The 22,172-nt window shown below is 41.8% G+C and overlaps 2 protein-coding genes across 2 annotated transcripts in view; one reads left to right on the top strand and one right to left on the bottom strand.

The window, feature by feature from the left end:
• The window catches only part of LOC144678762 (calcium and integrin-binding family member 2-like), a 42,827-nt gene extending 35,270 nt beyond the window's left edge, over positions 1-7,557 (top strand). Inside the window, exons 5-6 of the mRNA XM_078538683.1 lie at positions 1,750-1,945; positions 7,419-7,557. Coding sequence (XP_078394809.1) covers positions 1,750-1,945; positions 7,419-7,440 — 218 coding nt within the window. The 3' untranslated portion in view covers positions 7,441-7,557. The remainder of the gene's footprint in view (positions 1-1,749; positions 1,946-7,418) is intronic.
• An 8,154-nt stretch (positions 7,558-15,711) lies between these two features.
• The window catches only part of LOC144685914 (myosin-IIIb), a 174,377-nt gene continuing 167,916 nt past the window's right edge, over positions 15,712-22,172 (bottom strand). The window contains exons 28-30 of the mRNA XM_078550934.1: positions 20,774-21,127; positions 18,182-18,307; positions 15,712-16,075 (exon numbers count right to left, since the gene is read on the bottom strand). Of these exons, the coding sequence (XP_078407060.1) occupies positions 18,215-18,307; positions 20,774-21,127 (447 nt within the window). The 3' untranslated portion in view covers positions 15,712-16,075; positions 18,182-18,214. The remainder of the gene's footprint in view (positions 16,076-18,181; positions 18,308-20,773; positions 21,128-22,172) is intronic.

Raw genomic sequence — 22,172 nt, forward strand, 5'->3', positions numbered from 1 at the left:
AAACTCGGTTTTAACATCTCCCTCTTCATGTGACTGAGTCACATGAATATTTATATTAAATGTAGATTCTTCATTTCTTATTTTAAAATTCTTCAGCTCCCTGAGGCAGCTCTGTGCTTTCAGGGAGCTTTCAGTGCACACTCCCCCCACGCGTGCACAAACTTCAGTGCTCCTCTCTCCCCCACCCCCGCAGCGCTGAGGCTGTCAGTGCGCGTTTCATGCTGGCTAGCCATTAATTGGCCAGCCAGCGTGAAATTGCGGTCGGAGCCCGATCACAGGCAGCGGACTGTTTCATGGCTGCTCCTGTGCAAGCCCGCCGCACCTGCCCAACGAGGTGGAAATCCTGTCCACAGGATAGTGACAGCGCAGAAGGAGGCCATTCGGCCCATCAAGTCCATGCCTGTTCTCTGCAACAGCAATTTAGCTAGTCCCACCCCCTCCAGCCCTTTCCCCCTAACCCTGGAAATTTTCTCTCTGAGGTGCTTATTCAATTCTCCCGTAAAAGTCATAATTGAATCTGCTTCCACCACCTTCTCAGGCAGTGCATTCCAGGTTCTAATTCATTCGCTGTGTAAAGATGATTTTTGTCACGCTACCTTTCTTTCGCTAATCACCTTAAATCTGAGTTCTTTGATTCTTGACTCTCCTGCAATGAGGAACAGTTTCTTTCTATTTATTCTGTTTAATGTCCGCATGATTATTTGAACACCTCTATCAAATCTACCCCAAGTTTCTCTTCTCTAAGGAGAACAAACCCACCTTCTCCAATCTACCCGCTTAACGGAAGTCCTTCATCCCTGGAAGCATTACTTAAATCATTTCTGCACCCTCTCTAAAACCTTCACATCTTTCCTAAATTGCAGTGCCCAGAGTTTAACACACTACTCCAGCTATGGCCTAACCAGTAATTTATAAACGTTTATAACTTCCCTGCTTTTGTATTTTATATTACTACTTTAGGCTACAGGCCAAGCGCTGGAAAATGGGATTAGAGTAGATAGGGCCTTGATAACTGGTGCGGACATGATGGGCTGAAGGGCCTTTTTTCTGTGCTGTAAACTCTATGACACTATGGCACTATATGATGCCAAAGATCTTGTATGCTTTTTACAACTTTCTCAACTTGTCCTGCTACCTTCAAAGATTTGTGTACGTGCACAAGTCTCCGTTCCACACCCCCTTTAAAAACCTACCATTTAGTTTACATTCCTCATACTTCCCAGCAAAATGCATCACTTCATATGCCTCTGCATCAAATTTTATCTACCATGTCTTTCATCTTTAATCCCGTCTTCCTTCCAGCCATTCTTATTCTTTATTTTATCATCACTACTACGGCCATTTCTTCTCAGGGATTTATTCCTTTGAAGCTTCAGGTATGCCATTTCAGATGTCTTATCTTATCCCTGTATCTTCAATCTTCATCACTTGTCATACCATCTCCTGCTCTTAACTCATTCCATATCGCAAAGCATAGTAATTCTTAACCTTCCTCCATTTCTTCTTCCTTCCACAATCCACAGGCTTTAACACCAGCATCTATTTTGCTTAGCAGGTACTTAAATTCACCTCATCCTCTCTCCTGCTTGTTTCAGCCTTGGTAGAGTTCTGCTATTACCACCTCGGTTCCTCAATAAGTAAAAATAAAACTGTTCAAATTTTTTAAAAATTGCAAGAAACAAATTATATGTCCTACTGCAGAATTCCATAAAAAATTAATACATATTGTCACTGCATCTTATTTTGCAGACTTCAACAGTGATAACTTCATTTGCCAATCTGACCTGGAGGTGATGCTCAGTAAGCTTACAGGTGATGAACTGTCAGATGAAGAAGTTCAACTGGTGTGCAACAAAGTCATGGAGGAAGGAGACTTAGACGCTGATGGGAAGCTTTCTTTAGCTGACTTTGAGTACATGATCACTCGTGCTCCAGATTTTATGAGGTAAATTTAAGGCAGCTTATTTTCTGTTATGTTTTTTCTTTTGCTCATCTCATGAAGTTACTGAATCATGCAGAACATAGCATGTAGTGCTAGTGGTTGTCTAGTCAAGTGTCTATTCAAGAGACCAGTCCCCAGGTTTGAGCTTTTCTAGAGAGTTTGGGCGACATCATGAATCATACTGTGGGGAAAGTTGACGGTTTTACTGCCTGGTTGATGCTGAGGTAACTGATCTCAGCAGGGCATCTAGTTGGGGTGTTTTTAAAAATTTGTTCATGGGACGTGGGTGTCGCCAGCCAGGCCAGCATTTATTACCCATCCCTAGTTGCCCCCTAGTCCACAGGGCATTGTTGTGGGTCAGGAGTCACATGTAGGCCAGACCAGATAAGGAGAGCAGATTTCCTTTCCTAAAAGACATTAGTGAACCAGATGGGTTTTCACAACAATTAACAATGGTTTCATGGTCATCACTAAACTTTTAATTTCAGATTTTTTATTGAATTTAAATTCCACCATCTGCTGTGGCAGGATTTGAACCTGGGTCCCCAGGGCATTACCCTAGGTCTCTGGATTACTAGCCCAGAGACAATAGCACCACCTCACCACCTCCCCCAATTGCAATTGTGAGGGGAATATAAGTCTTAAGCCACAATCCAATGGCACCAGCAAAAAGTGTACTTTCAAAGGCATCAGCCAAGATAAGAACAGCCTTTGCTGTGTTCCTCCAACTCGCTTTCAAGTTGTATACAATGGTCATTTGAGTGAGGTAACAGAAGATGCAGAGTACCTGTGGACCATTACCTCAGCAAGGAGGCTTAATGAAACAGGGGATGAGAAGAAAATTGCTGTGCAAAAAAAAAAGAGGCAGCTAGTCAACTGGGGTAGGTCTTGTGGCCCAGAGGATCATGTCCCTACCTCTGAGCCAGAACCTGATGGCCTAGGAAGGTGTGTTCACACTGTGGCCAAATAGCATGGTTGTCAATCTGCAAATCCTCCCAGCCTGCAGGCAGTAAGAACGGGAGAGATTCCTCGTCGGCCATGCTTGATGCAGTGTGGTGCCCCAAAAGCTATCAACTCTGGCTTCAGGCTAGTGACCTCTTCCAGGAAAAACAAATTACAGAAAACAGATGGAAGCATGTGCTTTGTCTGCCTCATGTTTTACATACAGGAGATGAGAAAATATGCTGGTGGCAGAAAATTGTTAATGTAAATAAACATCATTTGCTCAGGACTATTTCAACTATTTTCCTGTTAGTACAATTGATAACCATAGTTGTCATTATTTTCATCCTTTGTTACTTGAGCGTCCTTAGTAACAGTTGATTTGAGTTGGAGACAAATTCTCATGCCTCAAAAGTAAAAAAAAAATAGAAAGAGATCAAATAAGCAGTGAGGGATCAATATATTGTTAATATATTTCACCCTCAGCCCTGGGAGATGTAAGTGAGCTTGGGTACTATGTTTTAGTGTAACTCAAACATTTTCAGATTAATGGTCATTTCTTTAAATATCCTGCTTCAATGAATGTTCTTATGATGGATTTGTCCTACACTGTTACACATATAAAAGGGGGTCTTTGTTATTTCAGATTGTTCCAATTAAGCTGTGCACTGCCTAACACTGGAGCCTAAATTGCCCTTTTAAACTGATTGAATTCACAAAGATATAACCATCAGGCAAAGACTCAGACACTACATCAGTAAATAGTATTGAAGTTTATTGATTATAAGCAAACTATAGAAACTTATAAACTAACTGAGGCAGAATTTCGGTCAAGTTTACTTATCAATGAAACTCTACCAACACCACGCTTTCAAGTGGGTGATCAATCCAAGAGAAGTGGACAACAACTTGAACTCATCATGCTGACAGAGAAACACACTCTACCTCCGAGAAGCACTACACCTTCCTGGGATTTCTACTGGCAGTGAGTCCGTCACTGAACCAGCCCCAGTACTAACTACTCATCTGCCCTGAAGTTAATTGGAAACAACCTTCATGCTGATGGGATACTCAACTATCCACGAAGATCTAGACCGGTTCTTCCACACTTGGTGTACACAAAGATGGTTCCCACAACCCCCTTTTTTAATACTCAAAAGATGTTGTAAGCCCACCTTAGCCAAGTTGTTGGATATGGCTAATTGGTCTATAATTTGTCAATAATATGATAAGAGTTAACTCCATTGGTTCTAACTAATTAACTGTCTTAAACTTAAGACCATTTTTAAAATATTGATTCATGGGATCTGGGCTTTGCTGGCTGGGCCAGCATTTATTGCCCATCCCTAATTGCCCTTGAGAAGGTGGTGGTGAGCTGCCTGCTTGAACCGCTGCAGTCCATGTGGTGTAAGCACACCCACAGTGCTGTTAGGGAGGGAGTTCTAGGATTCTGACCCAGCGACAGTGAAGGAACGGCGATATATCTCCAAGGCAGGATGGTGAGTGGCTTGGAAGGGAACTTCCAGGTGGTGGTGTTCCCATCTATCTGCTGCCCTTGTCCTTCTAGGTCATGGGTTTGGAAGGAGCTGTCTAAGGAGCTTTGGTGAATTCCTGCAGTGCATCTTGTAGATGGAACACACTGCTGCCACTGTGCATCGGTGGTGGAAGGAGTGAATGTTTGTGGATGTTGTGTCAATCAAGCGGGCTGTTTTGCTCTGGACGGTGTGAAGCTTCTTGAGTGTTGTGCGAGCTGCACTCATCCAGGCAAGGGGGAGTATTCCATCACAATCCTGACTTGCGCCCTATAGCTGGTGGACAGGCTTTGGGGAGTCAGGAGGTGTGTTACTCATCGCAGCATTCCTAGCCTCTGACCTGCTCTTGTAGCCACAGTATTTATATGGCTAGTCCAGTTCAATTTCTGATCAATGTTAACTCCCAGGATGTTGATAGTGGGGGATTCAGTGATGGTAATGCCATTGAACATCAGGGGGTGATGGTTGGATTCTCTCTTGTTGGAGATGGTCGTTGCCTGACACTTGTGTGGCGTGAATGTTATTTGCCACTTGTCAGCCGAAGCTTGGATATTGTCCAGGTCTTGTTGCATTTGGACATGTACTGCTTCAGTATCTGAGGGGTTGTGAATGGTGCTGAACATTGTGCAATCATCAGCGAACACCCCCACTCCTGGCCTTATGAAGGAAGGTGCGCATTTTGCAGTTGTGGTGATTAGTCAGTGAAGAAGAATGGGAAACCTGGACTCAGTGCTCTTCAGCACAGTGCTCAGTTGCACCTAATTATAGCATCCAATTCCCACTACTCTTTGGGACAAGGTCAGATAACCTCAGCACAGACCTGGATAAATCTTCTTGGTCCATAGGACTGTAAAACCCACTTGACCTCGTCCTCATCAATCTACTTATCGTGGATGCTACTGTCCATGACAGTATTGATTGGAGTGACCACCGCATGGGTGCTGGTGGAGGTGATGTTCCATCTGCAATTGAGGGTATTCTCCATTGTGTGCCACTGCCGCCTTGGTAATTAGGATACTTTTAGAACAGATCTAGCAACTCAAAATTGGGCATTCATGAGGCATTGTGAGCCATCAGCAGCAGCAGAATTGTATACAACCACAACCTGTAACCTCAAGGCCCAGCATTTTCCCCACTCTACCATTGCCATCAAGCTGGGCGATCAACACTGGTTCAATGATGAATGCAAGAGGGCATGCCAGGAACAGCACCAGGCATACCTAAAAGTTAGGTGTCAACCTGGTGAAGCAACAACACGGGACTACTTGCATGCCAAACAGCGGAAGCAGCCTGTGATAGACAGAACTAAGTAATCCCAGAACCAACTGATCCAATCTAAGCTCTGCAGTCCTGCCACATTCAATTGTGAATGGTGGTTTACAGATGCCAATCTTCAGCCAATTCAATTCACTCCACTTTTTATCAAACCAAGGCTGAAGGCGCTGGATGCTGCAAAGGATATAGGCCCTGACAATATTCCACCTGTAGTGTTGAAGACTTGAGCTACAGAACTAGCCACGCCCCTAGCCAAGCTGTTCCAGTACAGCTACAATACTGGCATCTACTCAGCAGTGTGGAAAATTGCCCAGGTGTGACCTGTCCACAAAAAGCAGGGCAAATCCAACCCTCCCAATTGCCCTTCAGTCTACTCTCGGTCAGTAGCAAAGTGAAGGAAGGTGTCATCAACAGTGCTATCAAGCACCATATACACAGCAATAACCTACTCACTGACACTCAGTTTAGGTTCCGCCAGAACCACTCAGCTCCTGACCTCATTACAGTCTTGGTCCAAACATGGACAAAAGAGCTGAACTCCAGGGGTGAGGTGAGAGTGACTGTCCTTGACATCAAGGCCACATTTGACTTAGTGTGGTATCAAGGAGCCCTAGAAAAACTGGAGTCAATGGGAATCAGGGGAAAAATCTCCATTGGCTGGAGTCATACCTAGCACAAAGAAAGATGGTTGTGGTTGTTGGAGGTCAATCATCTCACTCCTGAGAGACATTCCTGCAGGAGTTCCTCGGAGTTGTGTCCTTGGCCCAACCATCTTCAGCTGCTCCATCAATGACCTTCCCTCCATCATAAGGTCAGGAATAGGGATGTTCACTGATGATTGCACAATGTTCAGAACCATTTGCGACTCCTCAGATACTGAAACAGTCCATGTCCTTATGCATCTTCAGGAACTGACAACATTCAGGCTTGCACTGATAAGTGGCAAGTAATATTTACTTAGGAACATATGGATTAGGAGTAGGAGTAGGCCATACAAGTGGCAGACAATAACCATCTCCAACACGAGAGAATCTAATCATATTCCTTTGACATTTAATGGCAGTACCATTGCTGGATCCCCACTAACAACATCCTGGGAGTTATCATTGACCAAAAACTGAACTAGACTAACCATATAAATACTGTGGCAACAAGAGCTGATCAGAGGCTAGGAATCCTGTGGTGAGCAATTCACCTCCTGACTTCCCAAAGCCTTTTCACCATCTACAAGGCACAAGTCAGGAGTGTGATGGAATACTCTCCACTTGCCTGGGTGAATGCAGCTCCAACAGCACTCAAGAAGCTGAACACCATTCAAAACAAAGCAACCTGCTTGATTGGCACCTCATCCACCACCTTAAATATTCACTCCCTTCACCATTGAGGCACAGCAGCAGCAGTGTGTACCATCTAAAGGATAACAGTTACTGTGAACCACCTAATGGATAAGGAATCTGACTTTACTCTTTGCTGATGATGTGTAATGATGAGATCCACGCATGCTGAAATCGATACTACCAGTTTTCCATCCTGGATGCTTTGGAATGATGTTGGTGGTTCAGTCTGCGCGTGCGCGAACCACTGCCCATATGCAAAACGATCTCAGTGGGCATCTTAAATGTCAGTGGCCATCTCAACAGCAGTGCTAACACACACTGTTTATGTTCATCTTGGATAAACTTTAGAAATTATATTTCACAATTTGTGTATATTCTATTTTGCAACAGCACTTTCCACATTAGGATCTGAAGCATCAATGTTATTGAAAACCACCAGTGGCACCAGGATTGGCTGCTACACATTAGAACCTTTTCAGCTCGCACTCCTCTACATGATCTTTCTTGCTACAAAGGAGGAATCCACGCTCACTATCTGAGAGGCCAGTTTCTTTGAGGCAACATTTCCATTATATATAAACCTGCTTACTTCCCAAAAGAGAAGAGAATGAGGAAGTCTATGTAATCAAACTCAATTTAGAATTTTCTTGAACTACATTCTGTTTTATCCAAATGTCAATAAAGCAGAAGTATAGACAGATTGAAGGAAAACTTAATAGAATGTACAATTGCTTAATGTAATTAATTGGGTCAAGCAAAAAGGACACTTTAAAATATGTTTCAGACAAAGTTTTGGACATTTCTCCCTACTGTACCGTTCAGTTTCATTACTGTATTGAGGCACTGTCCCACGCATTGATCTCGGGAGACATCCTGTTCCCACCATCAATGCAGCATGTTAGAAATCTGTAAACATGATTCACAATGCACTGCCCAGATTGAACAAGTAAAGATTTACATATGCAGCATTTGGAAATAAGGGATGATGACCATTGGAGTGATTTTTTTTAAAATGAAGATGGCACTCATTTTCTTAATGATTTTATCCTGTTTCCCATTCACTAAACTGTATTCCCACACTATATACTGTCTATTAAAGGATGGACAGGCAGAGTTCTCCCACTTCTCTTGGTCTCCTTTAATGCTGCTTCAAAATTAACTGCAAGAAAATGTAATAAATTCTATCAAACACAATGAGAGTTGTCATTTTTCTAGTTGTGAGCTTTGCTGTTATGCTCATATTAGCAGTACTGTATTTTGCCTGCTGGATATTGTCAAAACATAGAAGAAACTCTGCAACACATTCCACTCATTGTATAAATCATAGAAAGCGTTTGTGCTAATTGGAAAATGTACATTTATTCTTCAAAATTGATCAAAATAATTTTTTTAAAAAAAATCAAGCATTCTGAACAAAACTCTGGCATATTATACCAAAGACAAAGTTTGCACTGAGTAGCTTATTGACAATGCACATCTTCATGACAGTTGCTGTATGTTTAGGATATTATACAGTGAACTGGGTATTTTGTAAGTTGACAACAACAGAACATGATGGAGAACTGGAAGAAATTATGTTGATGATGGATGAACTGGTGCATCTGAATGTAAGCAAGGGTAATTTGATGGGGCAGCAGCAGATATTTATTTGTCTATTACCTTAAATAGGCCAAGAAATATATTCAAATAAATGGTGATTTGAAGTTCATATAGCACACAGCATGGCATAACTTTCCCCTCTATCTCCAAATTAAAACAGACACTAATTGTGCTCATTATTGCTCACTACCTTTTAAAAGCCTTTGTTTAATCTCAGACCAAACCAGATGGAACATAGTGTCCTCTTTACAACCTTTAAAGTTGCCAAATATGCTGTACTGTTGGAGGTGTCATCTTTTGGATGAGACCAATTAGACCAATTCCCCATCTGTCTGCTTGGATGGGTGTAAAAGATCTATTTCATGGTGCTCTTTCCAAGGGAAAGGGAGTTATCCCCAGTGTGCTGACCAATAGTTATCTCTCAATCATCAGCACAAAACCGATTATCTGCTTGTAATCACATTGCTGTTTGTGAAAATTTGCCCGGCACAGATTGGCTTCCACGTTTCCTACAACAATGACTACACTTCAAAAGTACTTCATTGGTTGTAAAGTGCTTTGAGACATAACGTAGTTGTGAAAAAGTGCTATACAAATGCAAATCTTTTTTCCTTTTAAAAACAAAGAGATGCAACAAAATAAAATTACTGCCAAAATGGATTGTGCAGCTGGGAATACAGAATAAGCAATTCAAAAAATCGATTCTAAAAGCCTGAGTTAGACCAAGATGATGTACAGTTGAGAAACGCCAGTTCGCAATGCTGTTGGAACATACTAAACCACAGTATCGGGCCTTTGACATTTAAGGCAAAGATTTAGGCTATAAGAAATTTCCTTAACACTGAAAATCGGAAGATTACTCCGCCACCTTGTGGTGCAATACGATACATAATTACAAGCAGATTGAAGTCTTGGCTTGCAAGAGCTAAGGTTCGCAGTTTCATAAAGAAACAAGACTTGCATTTATACTGCACAACTACCAAACGTTTCAAAGTACTGCACAGCCAATGAAATACCATCACAGTTATAATGCACAAATCACAGCAGCCAATTTGTTCACAGCCAGCTCCTGCAAACAGCAAAGTGATAATGACCAAATATAGAGCTGGATTTTATGCTCCGCTGGTGGGTTTGAAGGTGGGATGGCTCATAAAATGCATCACACGGCCATCTCGCCCTCCCCCAACCTGTCTCCGGGTGTGGAGGCGTCAGATGGCCTGGTAGCACTTGGGCATGTAAGGCAAATTAACGACCACTTAATTTACTCATCCCGTCTCCACTATTTATCAAGGCAGGGGAGGCCCAAGCCAGGTTGTTAGCCTGGCAGCTTTTACTGGGTGAGCTGGTATTAAGCAAGAGGTGGGTCCACTTTGGGTGTCCCTTGTACTCATCGAAGACACTCCCCCCCTTTTAACTTCCCGGGCTGCTAAAATCTGGCCCCCATCCCCCTCCATGGGGCCTGCCAGCCAGGCCCTGCCTATGCCTTGGACTTTCCTTCAGCCCGATCGCCATAACTTGCTTACCTTTGGTGACTGGCTGTATTCCCAACAGTGGCCACCACTCAAATCTGGCGCTGCTGGGACTACAGAGCTGCAAGCCAATTTGATTGGCCACCAGCTCTCTGAGGCAGACTTGCTCCCCAGATAGGGGCAGGTGTCTCACCCTGAGCCAATTAATGCCCCACCAAGCATAAAATAGCTGTGGGGCAGCCGGCTTTTTGTGGATGCGCTCCTGACCGACTTTTTAGTTTGGGGGGAAGAGGGTGGGGTGGTGGACTGAAGTGGGGGGGGGGAGGGGGGGGGGTGGTGGGGAGGAAGCTAAGGAACATGGCATGGTGAAATCCAACCCATGGTTTTTTCTGATGTTGATTGAAGGGATAACTCCAATGCTCTTCTTTAAAATAGTGCCATGGGAACTTTTACATGCACCCAAGCAGGCATTTAGCGCATGGTTTAACATCCTCATCCAAAAGATGGTTGCACCAACAGTGCAGCACTTCAGTACTGTGCTGGAACGCCAGCCTAAATTTTTGTGCCCGAGCCTGGGAGTGGGTCTTGAACCTGAAATCTTGTGACTCAGAGGTGTGCCATCTACTGAGCTATGGCTGACACTCAAATAATGCATATACACTCTTTTCACAATTAAAAAAAGATAAAAAAATAATAATCTGAATAATTTGAAGCTTTGGATACTAAGTTATGAAGCAAGGTTCAAGCAATTAAATTGTTTCCAGGTGCATAAACGTGAGGCAGGTTTTTAATAAATATGCAATGTATAGATAAAGGACATTCGTTGTATTTCAGGTTTAAAGTCGACTTGAAGGAGTCTCAACCCCTAAAAACAGGTCTACCCTTCCAAGTTCTACCAGTGCTTACCTATCAGTTCAGATATTGAGTTAAAATCTGCCAGAATTAGTCCAGGATTTCCATCATCTGGGGTGTCATTCTCAGGCCACCTTGACCCTAAGGGTTATCCCCACGTTAAGAGAATAGTCTCTAATTGGTCATTAGACAACTGGAAAGTGCAGATTGGAATAATCAGTAGAAGGCAGCCGTTGCTCATAAGTGACACTGTAAACAGCAGCACTCACCACAGAATGAATATATGACCATAAGTTTCTAACCATGACCTTACACCTTATAAATGTTCAAGTCTAATAACACATAGCAGACCGTGCTTTGACAACTGCTTATTTCAGGTCTTCTTGTGTGGGAGAGGCTTTGTCAAGGGAAAATTACTGTGGTAAGTCTGATTTCCCCTTCAGGTAAAAGGCTGGGGTCCTGCATCCTCATAGGAGTTTCTCCCTTTTCACCACAAACACAAAATAGCTTTCCCCTCAAATCAGCCACAGGAAGCCCTTCTGTTACACACCTAGGAATTTGGAACTATAAAAAGGGGAACTATTCAGACACGTGCTTCATCAGCCACAAGTTTAACCTGCTCTGGAATTTGATGCATGATAAACTTGTCAGAACAGATGACTCCCGAATCTTACAATCAATGCTTTTATAGTTTATTCTTGTGTCACGAAAAGTCCCAATATTGCATTGCTTGACACACGTCACCACATCATATCGGTTAAACCATTGTTGAGAATGGTAAATAGCACACACTAGATTCCCCACAAGTTTGCCAGCACATAATTTCTAAAAAGAATTGCCACAATACCTTGGTGCCTGGAACAGACATTTTGAAATAAATATTTTACAATGCTATCCAATAAAGCATTGATAGAAACATCAAATAAGATGGGTGTTCAAGAGAGACTAGTTCAGTGAGGTGCACACTTGCTCAAATCTTGGATATATTCCTGCTAAAATCTAATATTAACTGTATATTTTCTTGATGATCAGTTTGAGGGCTGCATGAGTTAATTGGTTCGAAGCCCTATAGAAAATAATAAAACCATGCACTTGGATTTCCTGAGTCTTATGATGCTCTGATCTCAAATAGAGTCAAGACTAGTTTGACTTAGTTCTCAATGAAGCAAAGCTTAACCTGTTCCTTGATTACACAGGAGGCCTCCAGAATGTGATATACCTGCTTCACTATTCAAAAAATGCTTTAAGAATTAGTGATTAAAAATGGAAAATGCTGGAAATTTTCAGCCGATCTGATAGCATCTGTGGAAACAGGCTTAATGTGACTTCATCAGAGCTGCTGAGAAGTTCCAACATTTTCTTATCTTATTTCAAATTCCCAGCATCCACAGTGTTTTGCTTTTACATTATGAGGTTCCTCAAGAGTTTAAAAAGATGGGAGCAACAAAAGCTGGAGGAACAGCACATTATTTTTCAATTAAGAACTTTGCAGCATTCTATACTCAACATCGAGTTCAGCTTCTTTATCCCCCATGGGATTGTGGCAACAATGGGCATTTGTTGCCCATCCCTAGTTGCCCTTGAGAAGGTGGTAGTGAGCTGCCTTCTTGAACTGCTGCAGTCCATGTAGTGTAGGTACACCCACAGTGCTGTTAGGGAGAAAGTTCCAGGATTTTGACCCAACAACAATGAAGGAACTGCGATATATTTCCAAGTCAGGATGGTATGTGGCTTGGACAGGAGCTTGCAGGTGTTTCCTGCATCTGTTGCCTTTGTCCTTCTAGGTGGTAGAGGTTGCTGGTTTGGAAGGTGCTGTCTTGTAGATGGTACACACTGCTGCCACTGCGCGTTGGTGGTGGAGGGAGTAAATGTTTAAGATGGTGGATGGGGTGACAATCAAGCAGGCTGCTATGTCCTGGATGGTGTCAAGCTTCGAGTCCAAACAAGTGGAGAGTATTCCATCACACTTCTGCCTTGTGCTTTGTAGATGGTGGACAGGCTTTGGGGAGTCAGGAGGTGAGTTACTATTCACAGAAATCTCAGCCTCTGACCTCTCTTGTAGGCACGGTTTTTATATGGATGGTCCAGCTTAGTACCTGGTTAAGATTTCAAATCATAATCACCGTTTCCATTTTTTAAAATCAGCTATGATTCAGTAATGGTTCTGCTATTCCCATTTACAGGTCATCTAGTGGTAATTCTGCCTTGTTCCATTTTTTAAATTCATTCACAGGATGTGGGCTTCGCTGGCTGGGCCACCATTTATTGCCCATCCCTAGTTGCCCTTGAGAAGGTGGTGGTGACCTGCCTCCTTGAACTACTGCAGTCCATGTGATGTAGGTACTCCCACAGTGCTGTTAAGGAGTTCCAGGATTTTGACCCAGCAGCAATGAAGGAACGGCGATATATTTCCAAGTCAGGATGGTGAGTGACTTAGAGGTGAACTTCCAGGTGGTGGTGTTCCTATCTATCTGATGCCCTTATCCTTCTAGGCAGTAGTGGTTGCGGGTTTGGAAGGTGCTGTGGAAAGAGCATTGGTGAATTCCTGCAGTGCATCTTGTAGATGGTACACACTGCTGCTACTCTGCGTCAGTGGTGGAGGGAGTGAATGTTTGTGGATGTGATGCCAAGCAAGTGGGCTGCTTTGTCCTGGACGGTGTCAAGCTTCTTGAGTGTTGTGGGAGCTGCATTCATCCAGGCAAGTGGGGAGTATTCCATCACATTCCTGACTTGTGCCTTGTCGACGGTGGACAGGCTTTGGGGAGTCAGGTGGTGAGTTACTCGTCACACGATTCCTAGCCTCTGACCTGCTCTTGTAGCCACATTATTTATATGGCTAGTCCAGTTCAGTTTCTGGTCAATGGTAACCCCCAGGATGTTGATAGTGGGGGATTCAGTGATGGTAATGCCATTGAATGTCAAAGGGTGATTTTTAGGTTCTCTCTTGTTGGAGATGGTCGTTGCCTGGCACTTGCATGGTATGTATGTTACTTTACACCTCTCACTAGGCACATTGTTTGTTTCATAACTTGTTCCATTATCATTCTATTTTGTATTGCATTATCATCCCTTCAGTTATTTAATATCTCTTGCCTTCAACCCTATCACAGATATCTCCCTTTTGTTCCATCCCTACTCCTCTTCCACTTTTACCTTTCTTCCTTGCTTAAAACCAATTACACCTGTAACATTTTGCCATTTTGAGAGGTCATAGATCCGAAATGTTACCCCTGTTTCACTCCCCACAGATAATTTCCAGTATTTTCAGTTTACAGTTCAGATTTCCACCATCCACAATGTAACCTCCTAGTTAAACTATCTCTAGTTCCTAAGAGTTTAGTTATATGTGTACGTGTGTGTGTGTGTTAGGAATAAGGTATATTTTTAAGTTCAAGTTTAATTGGTATTTGTGTGTCTGTTAGGAAAGGGGGGATCTTGAGTTTTAGTTTCATTTTAAAAGTTGCTTGCAAGTTTGTGGGTTTGTTTGTATACCTGCATTTTTAATGAGGTTTTATGACACTTCAAGTAGTTTAAGAAAGTTATGACAAAGCAAAAAACTGGGCCGTTGCCTAGCAACAGGAAGGCCACACATAGAAACAGAAAAGCAGTTTGAGTTCAGTTGGTCCTTATGCTCTAAGGTGAAGGAAGTGGTTTAAGTCTCTCTTTAGCTGGACATACTAGCAAATTGCTAAGGAAAATTAGTCTAAGAATCTTAAGACGAGTTGCTCTAAAGTTAAAGTAACAGTAAATGTCATGTGAGTTCTGGATCTCAAGGGAGATTCCAAGTTGTCAGCGGTCTACTGGAAGGAGGAACTGCAGGGAGCAGGTCCTAAAGAAAAAAAGAGAAAAGGTCCAGGTAGAACAGTCTGGAAAAGATCCTGTTAAGTGAACTCAAGAGTGAGGAGCAGAGAAAGGCTCAAGGTTTAAATGGAGAAAGCTTCAGGACACAGAATTAAAGCAAAATAGACCTGTAGAGAAACCAGAAGATCCAACAAGACAGTCAAGTTTGGTGACTCCTTACTATGGACATGCAAAGCAGCGATGTTCTGTTGGCATGGCTGAGTATGTGAGGGGTGGGTGTATGGAAGGCAAAGCTTGAATGCACGTGGCCATCCGGGGAGAGGAACAATGGAAGGAAAGTTTGAAACGCTGGAGGTGGACCCTTGCGGAAGGCATCTGAGAGAAAGCGCCATTTGGGAGAAGATTCCAAAACGGGTTCTTCGAAAGTGGAGATTGAAAATCCTTATGTGAAGGATGGAGTTCAGTGAGACCAGTTGGCGCTCAGTGTGACAAGTGTGTGGGGGGAGTTGATGAGGGATCCATGACATCTGTTTGGGGTGGTATCTGTCACTTGGTTTCAGAGTGTGGTGTGCCTGACCACAGGTCGCCCATTGGTTTACATGGACTGTGTACTTATTGCGAACAGGAGAGTATAAGATAGATTTTGTAACTTGTGTTATCCTTACAAATCTGTGTATATTTGTAAAGGTATTGTTGTGGGTGAAGGAGTATTGTAATTTAGTTAATCTTTTCCTGTTTAATAAATGTTTTATTCTTTTGTTAAAAGTTCATTAGCTGACTCCTGTGACTTTGTTCAGTAGCTACTCTCCACGTTTCTAAACAAAAAATAAAAGTTAGGATCTATCAGGCTGGGTTCCACCCTGGGATCTGGCTTGCCCAGTAGTGTCAGCTGGGATCATAACATTAACTATGAAGGAAAATTACTTTCTCAACAAAGTCGCAATGAAATTAAAAAATAACTGTTGACACTCACACTGTAATTTTTAATAATTGTACAAATTATCTACCTGCATACACATTTAAGAACAGATCAATACCGTCCAAAACCACTGGTTACAGAACATGTATGGAGTGAAAATATAAACCCTTTTTTGTAACAAGCAGCTTTTTGCAGTTTATTGACAATACTTTGTAATGTGAAAACACTGTACAAAAAAAAATTATGCAAAATACTCATTGGAGACAGTTCAATATGTACCCAGCACATACAGGTGGAGATAAACTTGTTTCATTAGAGAAATAGAAAGAATCTTTTTTGCATCAGTAAACATATTGGAAATATCATCTTGCTTCGGCCACATTTCGACACATACCCCCATCTTCAGCCTGAAAGACAATTGTGCAAATTGTAACACATCAGAAATTCCACGAAATTTGTGTCAACTTCATTAGCCCATTCTATTAGAACCCAAGTGAGATCAGGGGCTGCTTTTTGTTGTTTGGTGAAAGTACAAATCTCTATGGCAAACAAATCTAGTCAGAGAAACTCCATAAAGCACTAAAGTAGATATCTTTGTAGTTATAAATTCTATAATTGACAACTCTGCATGTTTGTAAAATTAATAACATTGGCAGGAGTTAGATCATACGTCTGGAGAAAAGCAAGAAAACATTCCCTCAGATAATGCATCAGATACAATTAGAAACTGAAGTTAAATGCATTCACTTTCGAGTTTGTAAGGTTTCTGGGGTTTTCAGAATTGTGACTTCATGTCCACAATACATGGAAAATTGAAAATGTGCTTTTATCATTGATAGGACTATTAACAAGCAAGTGATCACATTTCATAGCATCAATGCTAGTTTCCCTGAACAACTATTTACAAAAGTGGACAAATCCACATTGGACCTGTACAAGACATTGACATCAGACTCACTGTGATACCCACTGTGGCATATTCTACTTAGTTATTCAGAAAATTGTGGCATAAATTTGACACTAGTGGTTCGGGACAACAGTATGGCATTTGTCAATGTGGCTATTTCAGTGAATTCTGGTCAATCGTATAATGGACCCACTGCAACTTATGCAATTTTCTCCTTGACAGAAATTTTGAGAGAAATCAGATCTCAAAATATGTAATTTTTTTCCTAACATCTTTTTGTTAAAAAGCTATATTTAGCCTCATCATCTGACTTGGTTTTCATTAACTTAGCGGTAGAGAGGATAGAACAATGTGAAACTCACTCCTTCCTCAAATCAATGGCCTCTTTCGCTCACTCAGCCCTATCCATTTCTCTATGTGAAAACCCATAGCATATTTGTCACGTTTGTTCACAATACGCATCTCCAGTGCATATAACCTCCATTCCTCACAATGAATTACTTCATCTCTATCTTCTCCATATCTTTTATTGCAGCAAACAACCAAAGGAAGGTTTTTACTTCCTAGCAAAACCTAGGTTCCACATGGGCTAAATTAATTTTAATGGATGAAAAGTCAAGGGGTGGAAGCTCGACTCACTCATTTGTATTTCTTTCGGATAGCTCTGCATCAGGTGTGCTGGATATGTAATTTTACCATGCCCTTGCCAAGTCCAGTGCATGTTCTTTTGTCCCCATTGATGGTTTGACTTTAGTCTTCATTCATCAATGAACATTTTTGATCTCACTCCTCTGATTTTGAGTGAAACTCCAATATCTCCACCGTTGTTGGAATTGCCTGCCTAGTTTGTGCAACGTAACCTAATTTAACAACTCTTTAATCACTTGGTAAAGACCAATCCCTGCAACACTTGAATGCTACTCCCATGCCTGGTGAGGTTAACACCCCCTTTTCACCCCAGTGAACGGGAAGAGGAAAAAACTGCCAGGCAAACCTCTCCAACCTCACCAGTTCCATTGTGATCTTTACTGTCTCTCCCTGCCTTCTTACTATTACATCTAGTGAGATAATTCCACGCTTCTAGCAGGAAGAGAACCTGGGTCAGAGAAGGGGCTATAACAAGGGCTCCATGCATTTGCAGCTCCTCACAAAACATGAAGTATCTTTCTCTGAGCTTTCCTCACCTGCAAATAAGCAATGGCATTTGTTTCCCTCCTTCTTACATCCTCTCTGTTGAAATCACAACTCATCACAGTCTCCTATTTGTAGTGTGACTCTTTGTCAGGAAAAGACAAAATGATGAAACCTCTTGCTTCCAACAGTATAGCATTCAGTAATATAGTGCATAATTCAAGACCATCCCACTACAGTATTCCAATAAGTGTTTTTTTTTAAAAACATACTACCCATTGTGGAATAGGGCAATAGAGTATCAGTTATGAGTTGATCGTGAGGCCAATGATAATAAGGCAGAATTGATGTGTGTAAAATGTAAATGGTATATACAGATCAATAACCGGCACATTGTTTTGTTGCTCATACATCTTATAATCTGAACATCAGCATTATTAGAATAGAATAGGTCTCTGATCTTTATCTTACAAACCATTTATTTTTTATTGTAGTGTTCTGATCCAAGTTATTGAGGTCTGTAGCACCCTTTGAGCTGCTTGGGAGGTAGTTCCGGCACAACTTCCTCTCTTGGGTTAGGTCTGTGAAATGCAGATTGATGCTGCAAAGCCAAAATATTTACAGTTAAGCACAGGCCAAACTACAAACATTAAATTAATTGTTATGCTTTTAAATGAAATTCAAAGTATTTAAGAAGAAAGCCCCACCATCAAAACAGTTTAAAAGCAACTCAACCAATTAAAAGAAATAGGTTTAATGTTGACATTTCCTTGTGTTTCCCATCATCAACCTCAAAGTTGCTCAAAGTCCTACAGGAACTGGTAGCCTACTGATGCTTTCTTCAATGGTTATTTTTCATCCATGAGTCTAAAAAGTCAATGGACTATTCAACAATTGGAGAATATATATATATATATATATAGATAGAGAGATAGAGAGATAGAGAGATAGATAGATAGATAGATAGATAGACAGACAGACAGACAGACAGACAGACAGACAGACAGACAGACAGACAGACAGACAGACAGACAGACAGACAGACAGACAGACAGACAGACAGACAGACAGACAGATAGATAGATATAGCATGCTCTGAATATTCTAGAAGAAACAGAGTATTGATAAAATGGTATAGGGAGTTACTGAGCCCCGTGGTATGAGAAGACTGCATTACATTCTACTGAGCTCAACATGGGAGAAATGTGTTCACCTAGTGCCACTTCCAGCTCAAGCTCTGGTAAATTGGGCAGGACCCAAAAAAAATGCTCTCGATGATGGAGAAATTCTAACTATGAATCTCAGTAAATTGGCTTAGGATTGCTTAACTGTGGTGATGGTTCTGCATATGTCAGAAACCTGGCTGAACAAAAGAAAAATGGACAGAATCTGTAAAATCTACCAGTTGCTACTGCTAATGGCATATTAAAGATCACCTTGCTGATATATAAAACAAAAGAAAAAAATCAAACAAGTTAGTCACTACTTGTAACCATTTCATACAGAAAAACAGGTTCTTGTAAAACTTTTTTTTAAGCTAATAAAATTTCATTTTTTATGACAGATCCAAACTTAAATGGCAAGTGCTCGGAATTGGGTTTATCGTCACGTACAGTATGTCCAACTAATTTCAGTTTTTCCATACACTGGTTTTCAGAAGATCTCCTTTTCCAGGTGAACAACAACAACTTGTATTTATATAGCACTTTTAATGTAATAAAACATCCCAAGACACTTCACCGAAGCATTATAAACAAAATATGACACTGAGCCACATTTGGAGATATTAGGGCAGATGACCAAAGTGCTTGCCCATAGGTGCAGGTTTTAAGGAGTGTCTTAAAGGAGGAAAGTAAGGTAGAGAGGCAGAGAGAGTTAGGGAGAGAATTCCAGAGCTTAGGACCGAGGCAGCTGAAGGCACAGCCACCATTGGTGGAGTGATTAAAATCGGAGACGCTCAAGAGGCAGGAATTAGAGGAGCGGAAATATCTCGGAGGCTTGTAGGGTTGGGGAGATTACAGAGGTAGGGAGGGGTGAGGCTATGGAGGATTGTGAAAACAAGAATGAGAATTTAAAAATATAATCAAGGCCAGTGTAGATCAGCAAGGAGAGGGGTGATGGGTGAAAGGAATTTAGTGCGAGGCAGTAAATTGGATGATGTCATGTTTATGGAGAGTAGGATGTGGCAGGCGGCCAGAAGTGTATTAAAATAGTCAAGTCTCAAGGTAGCAAAGGCATGGATGAGGATTTCAGCAGCATGAGTTGGGGCAGGGCTGGAGACAGGCAATATTCCGGGGGTCTTAGCGATGGCATGGGTATGTGCTTGGAAGTTCATCTCACGGTCAAATATGACACCGACATAGCGAACATTGTAGTTTATCCTCAGTTGTCAGACAGAGCAATGGAATCAGTGTGAAGGGAATTGGGCTTGTAGTAGGGACAGAAAACCATGGCTGCAGTCTTCCCTATATTTAATAGGAGGAAATTTCTGCTCATCCATTACTGGGTGTTGAATAAGCAATCTGACAATTTAGAGACAGTGCAGGGTCGGGGGAGGGTGGGGGGGTCGAGAGAGGTGCTGAGGTAGGGCTGGATGTCATCAGCTTACAGGTTAAAACAACGTGTTTTCAGGTGATGTCACTGAAGCACAGCATGTAAATGAGAAAATGGAGGGGGCACAGTACAGATTCCTTGGGGAACACTGGAAGTAACAGTGTGGGAGCTGGAAGAGAAGCCATCGAGGCAATTTTCTGGCTATGATTAGATGTATAAGAATGGAATCAGATTCCTTTTGAAATTTAGCCAAAATGGAAGAAAACATTGCAACAGTTTTACTTTTGCTCTCCATTTCTAGTAATACTGAAATCTCATGATACTCATTAAATTATATAACGGTATCCAAGGTGATAAATACTAAATATTTCACAGAATTCTGAAAAAAAATTGTATCAACTCTGTCAGGTGTTGTGATAATCAACGATTGCACTGAATACATTGAATTTCTAAAGGGAACCTTTGAAATCCAATTCTCTAACTTGCAGAGAGCAAAAACAACAGATATACATACCTCAAGAACTTGCTGAATCTCCTTCATTGCTAAACGTATTGATGGGTACAGTCTTGGGAATGTGCGTTTGCTTCCTTGATGCTCATCCTCAATCCAGTTTTCTGAATTAATTGCAGTTGTTTCCCCTGAAGCAGCTGCCTGAAGCTTTCTGTCTGTGATCTTTCTCATCACTGGTGGCTTTTGAGCCTGCATTGAAAACTGTGACTCAGGTGGTACAAAAAGCTTAGACAGCTCATTGTGCACTCGGTCATGAATCGAGTCACCAGCCACAGTGTCAAAACTTGAACTTTCTTCTGGGTTGATTTTCAACGAAAAATGTCTGAGTTCTTCGTAATCTGTCTCATTGTCACATTTCTAGAAGGAAAAATACTGTATCACTATCTAATCTTTAAAACGCAAGAAAGGTAAACTAAATTAACATCGTTCATGAATGTTGTAATGTGTTTTAAGTGTCAGTTATAGGTACCTTCACCACAGGCAAATCCCATAAGTCCTGAGCACATAATCCAGGCTGACTTTTCAGTGCATGACTTAGGGAGAGTTGTATTGTCAGAGGTGCCACCTTTTGCACGAGTTGCTAAACTGAGCTTTCATTTTTAAAAAAATTATTATTCTTTCATGGGATGTGGGCTTCGCTGGCTAGGCCAGCATCCCTAATTGCCCTTGAGAAGGTGGTGGAGAGCCATTTTCTTGAACCGCTGCAGTCCGTGTGCTGTAGGTACGCCCACACTGCTGTTAGAGAAGGAGTTTGAGGATTTTGACCTAGCAACAGTGAAGGAACAGTGATATATTTCCAAGTCAGGATGGTGAGTGGCTTGGAGGGGAACTTGCAGGTGGTGGTGATCGCCTGCATCTGCTGCCCTTGCCATTTTAGGTGATAGAGGTTGTGGGTTTGGAAAGTGCCAGTGTGAAAGTGAATTTGAAAGAATCATGTGGTGCAACTTGAAGGACAACTGGAGTTTTATTGCTGTCTGAACGGACATTCTTCCCTGAATCAACATGACCAAAAACAGATTGTCTGTCCACATATTGACTTGTTATTTATGGAACTTTGCTGATAACAAAATGTGTGGAATCCTGGGCTTCATAAACAGAAGCATAGAGTACAAATGTTAAGCTCTGCTAAGCCTATAGAAAGCAAGCTTTCAGCCACAGCTGCATTATTGCGGCCAATTCAGGACATCATACACTTGGAAGGAGGCGAAGGCTTTGGAGACGGTACAAAAAAATTTACTATAATAGTTCTAGGGACAAAGGATTACAGTTACGCTGATAGACTGGAGAAGTTAGGGATGTTCACCTTAGAGCAGGCTTTCAGTAGATGGTTAGAGGCGTTTGAAAATCATGATGGTGTAATAAATGGCAACAAAGTGGTAATGTTAGACTAGGCTAGGCTGTA

This window comes from Cetorhinus maximus, chromosome 1, assembly GCF_964194155.1.
Source record: "Cetorhinus maximus chromosome 1, sCetMax3.hap1.1, whole genome shotgun sequence".
Lineage (NCBI taxonomy): Eukaryota > Metazoa > Chordata > Chondrichthyes > Lamniformes > Cetorhinidae > Cetorhinus > Cetorhinus maximus.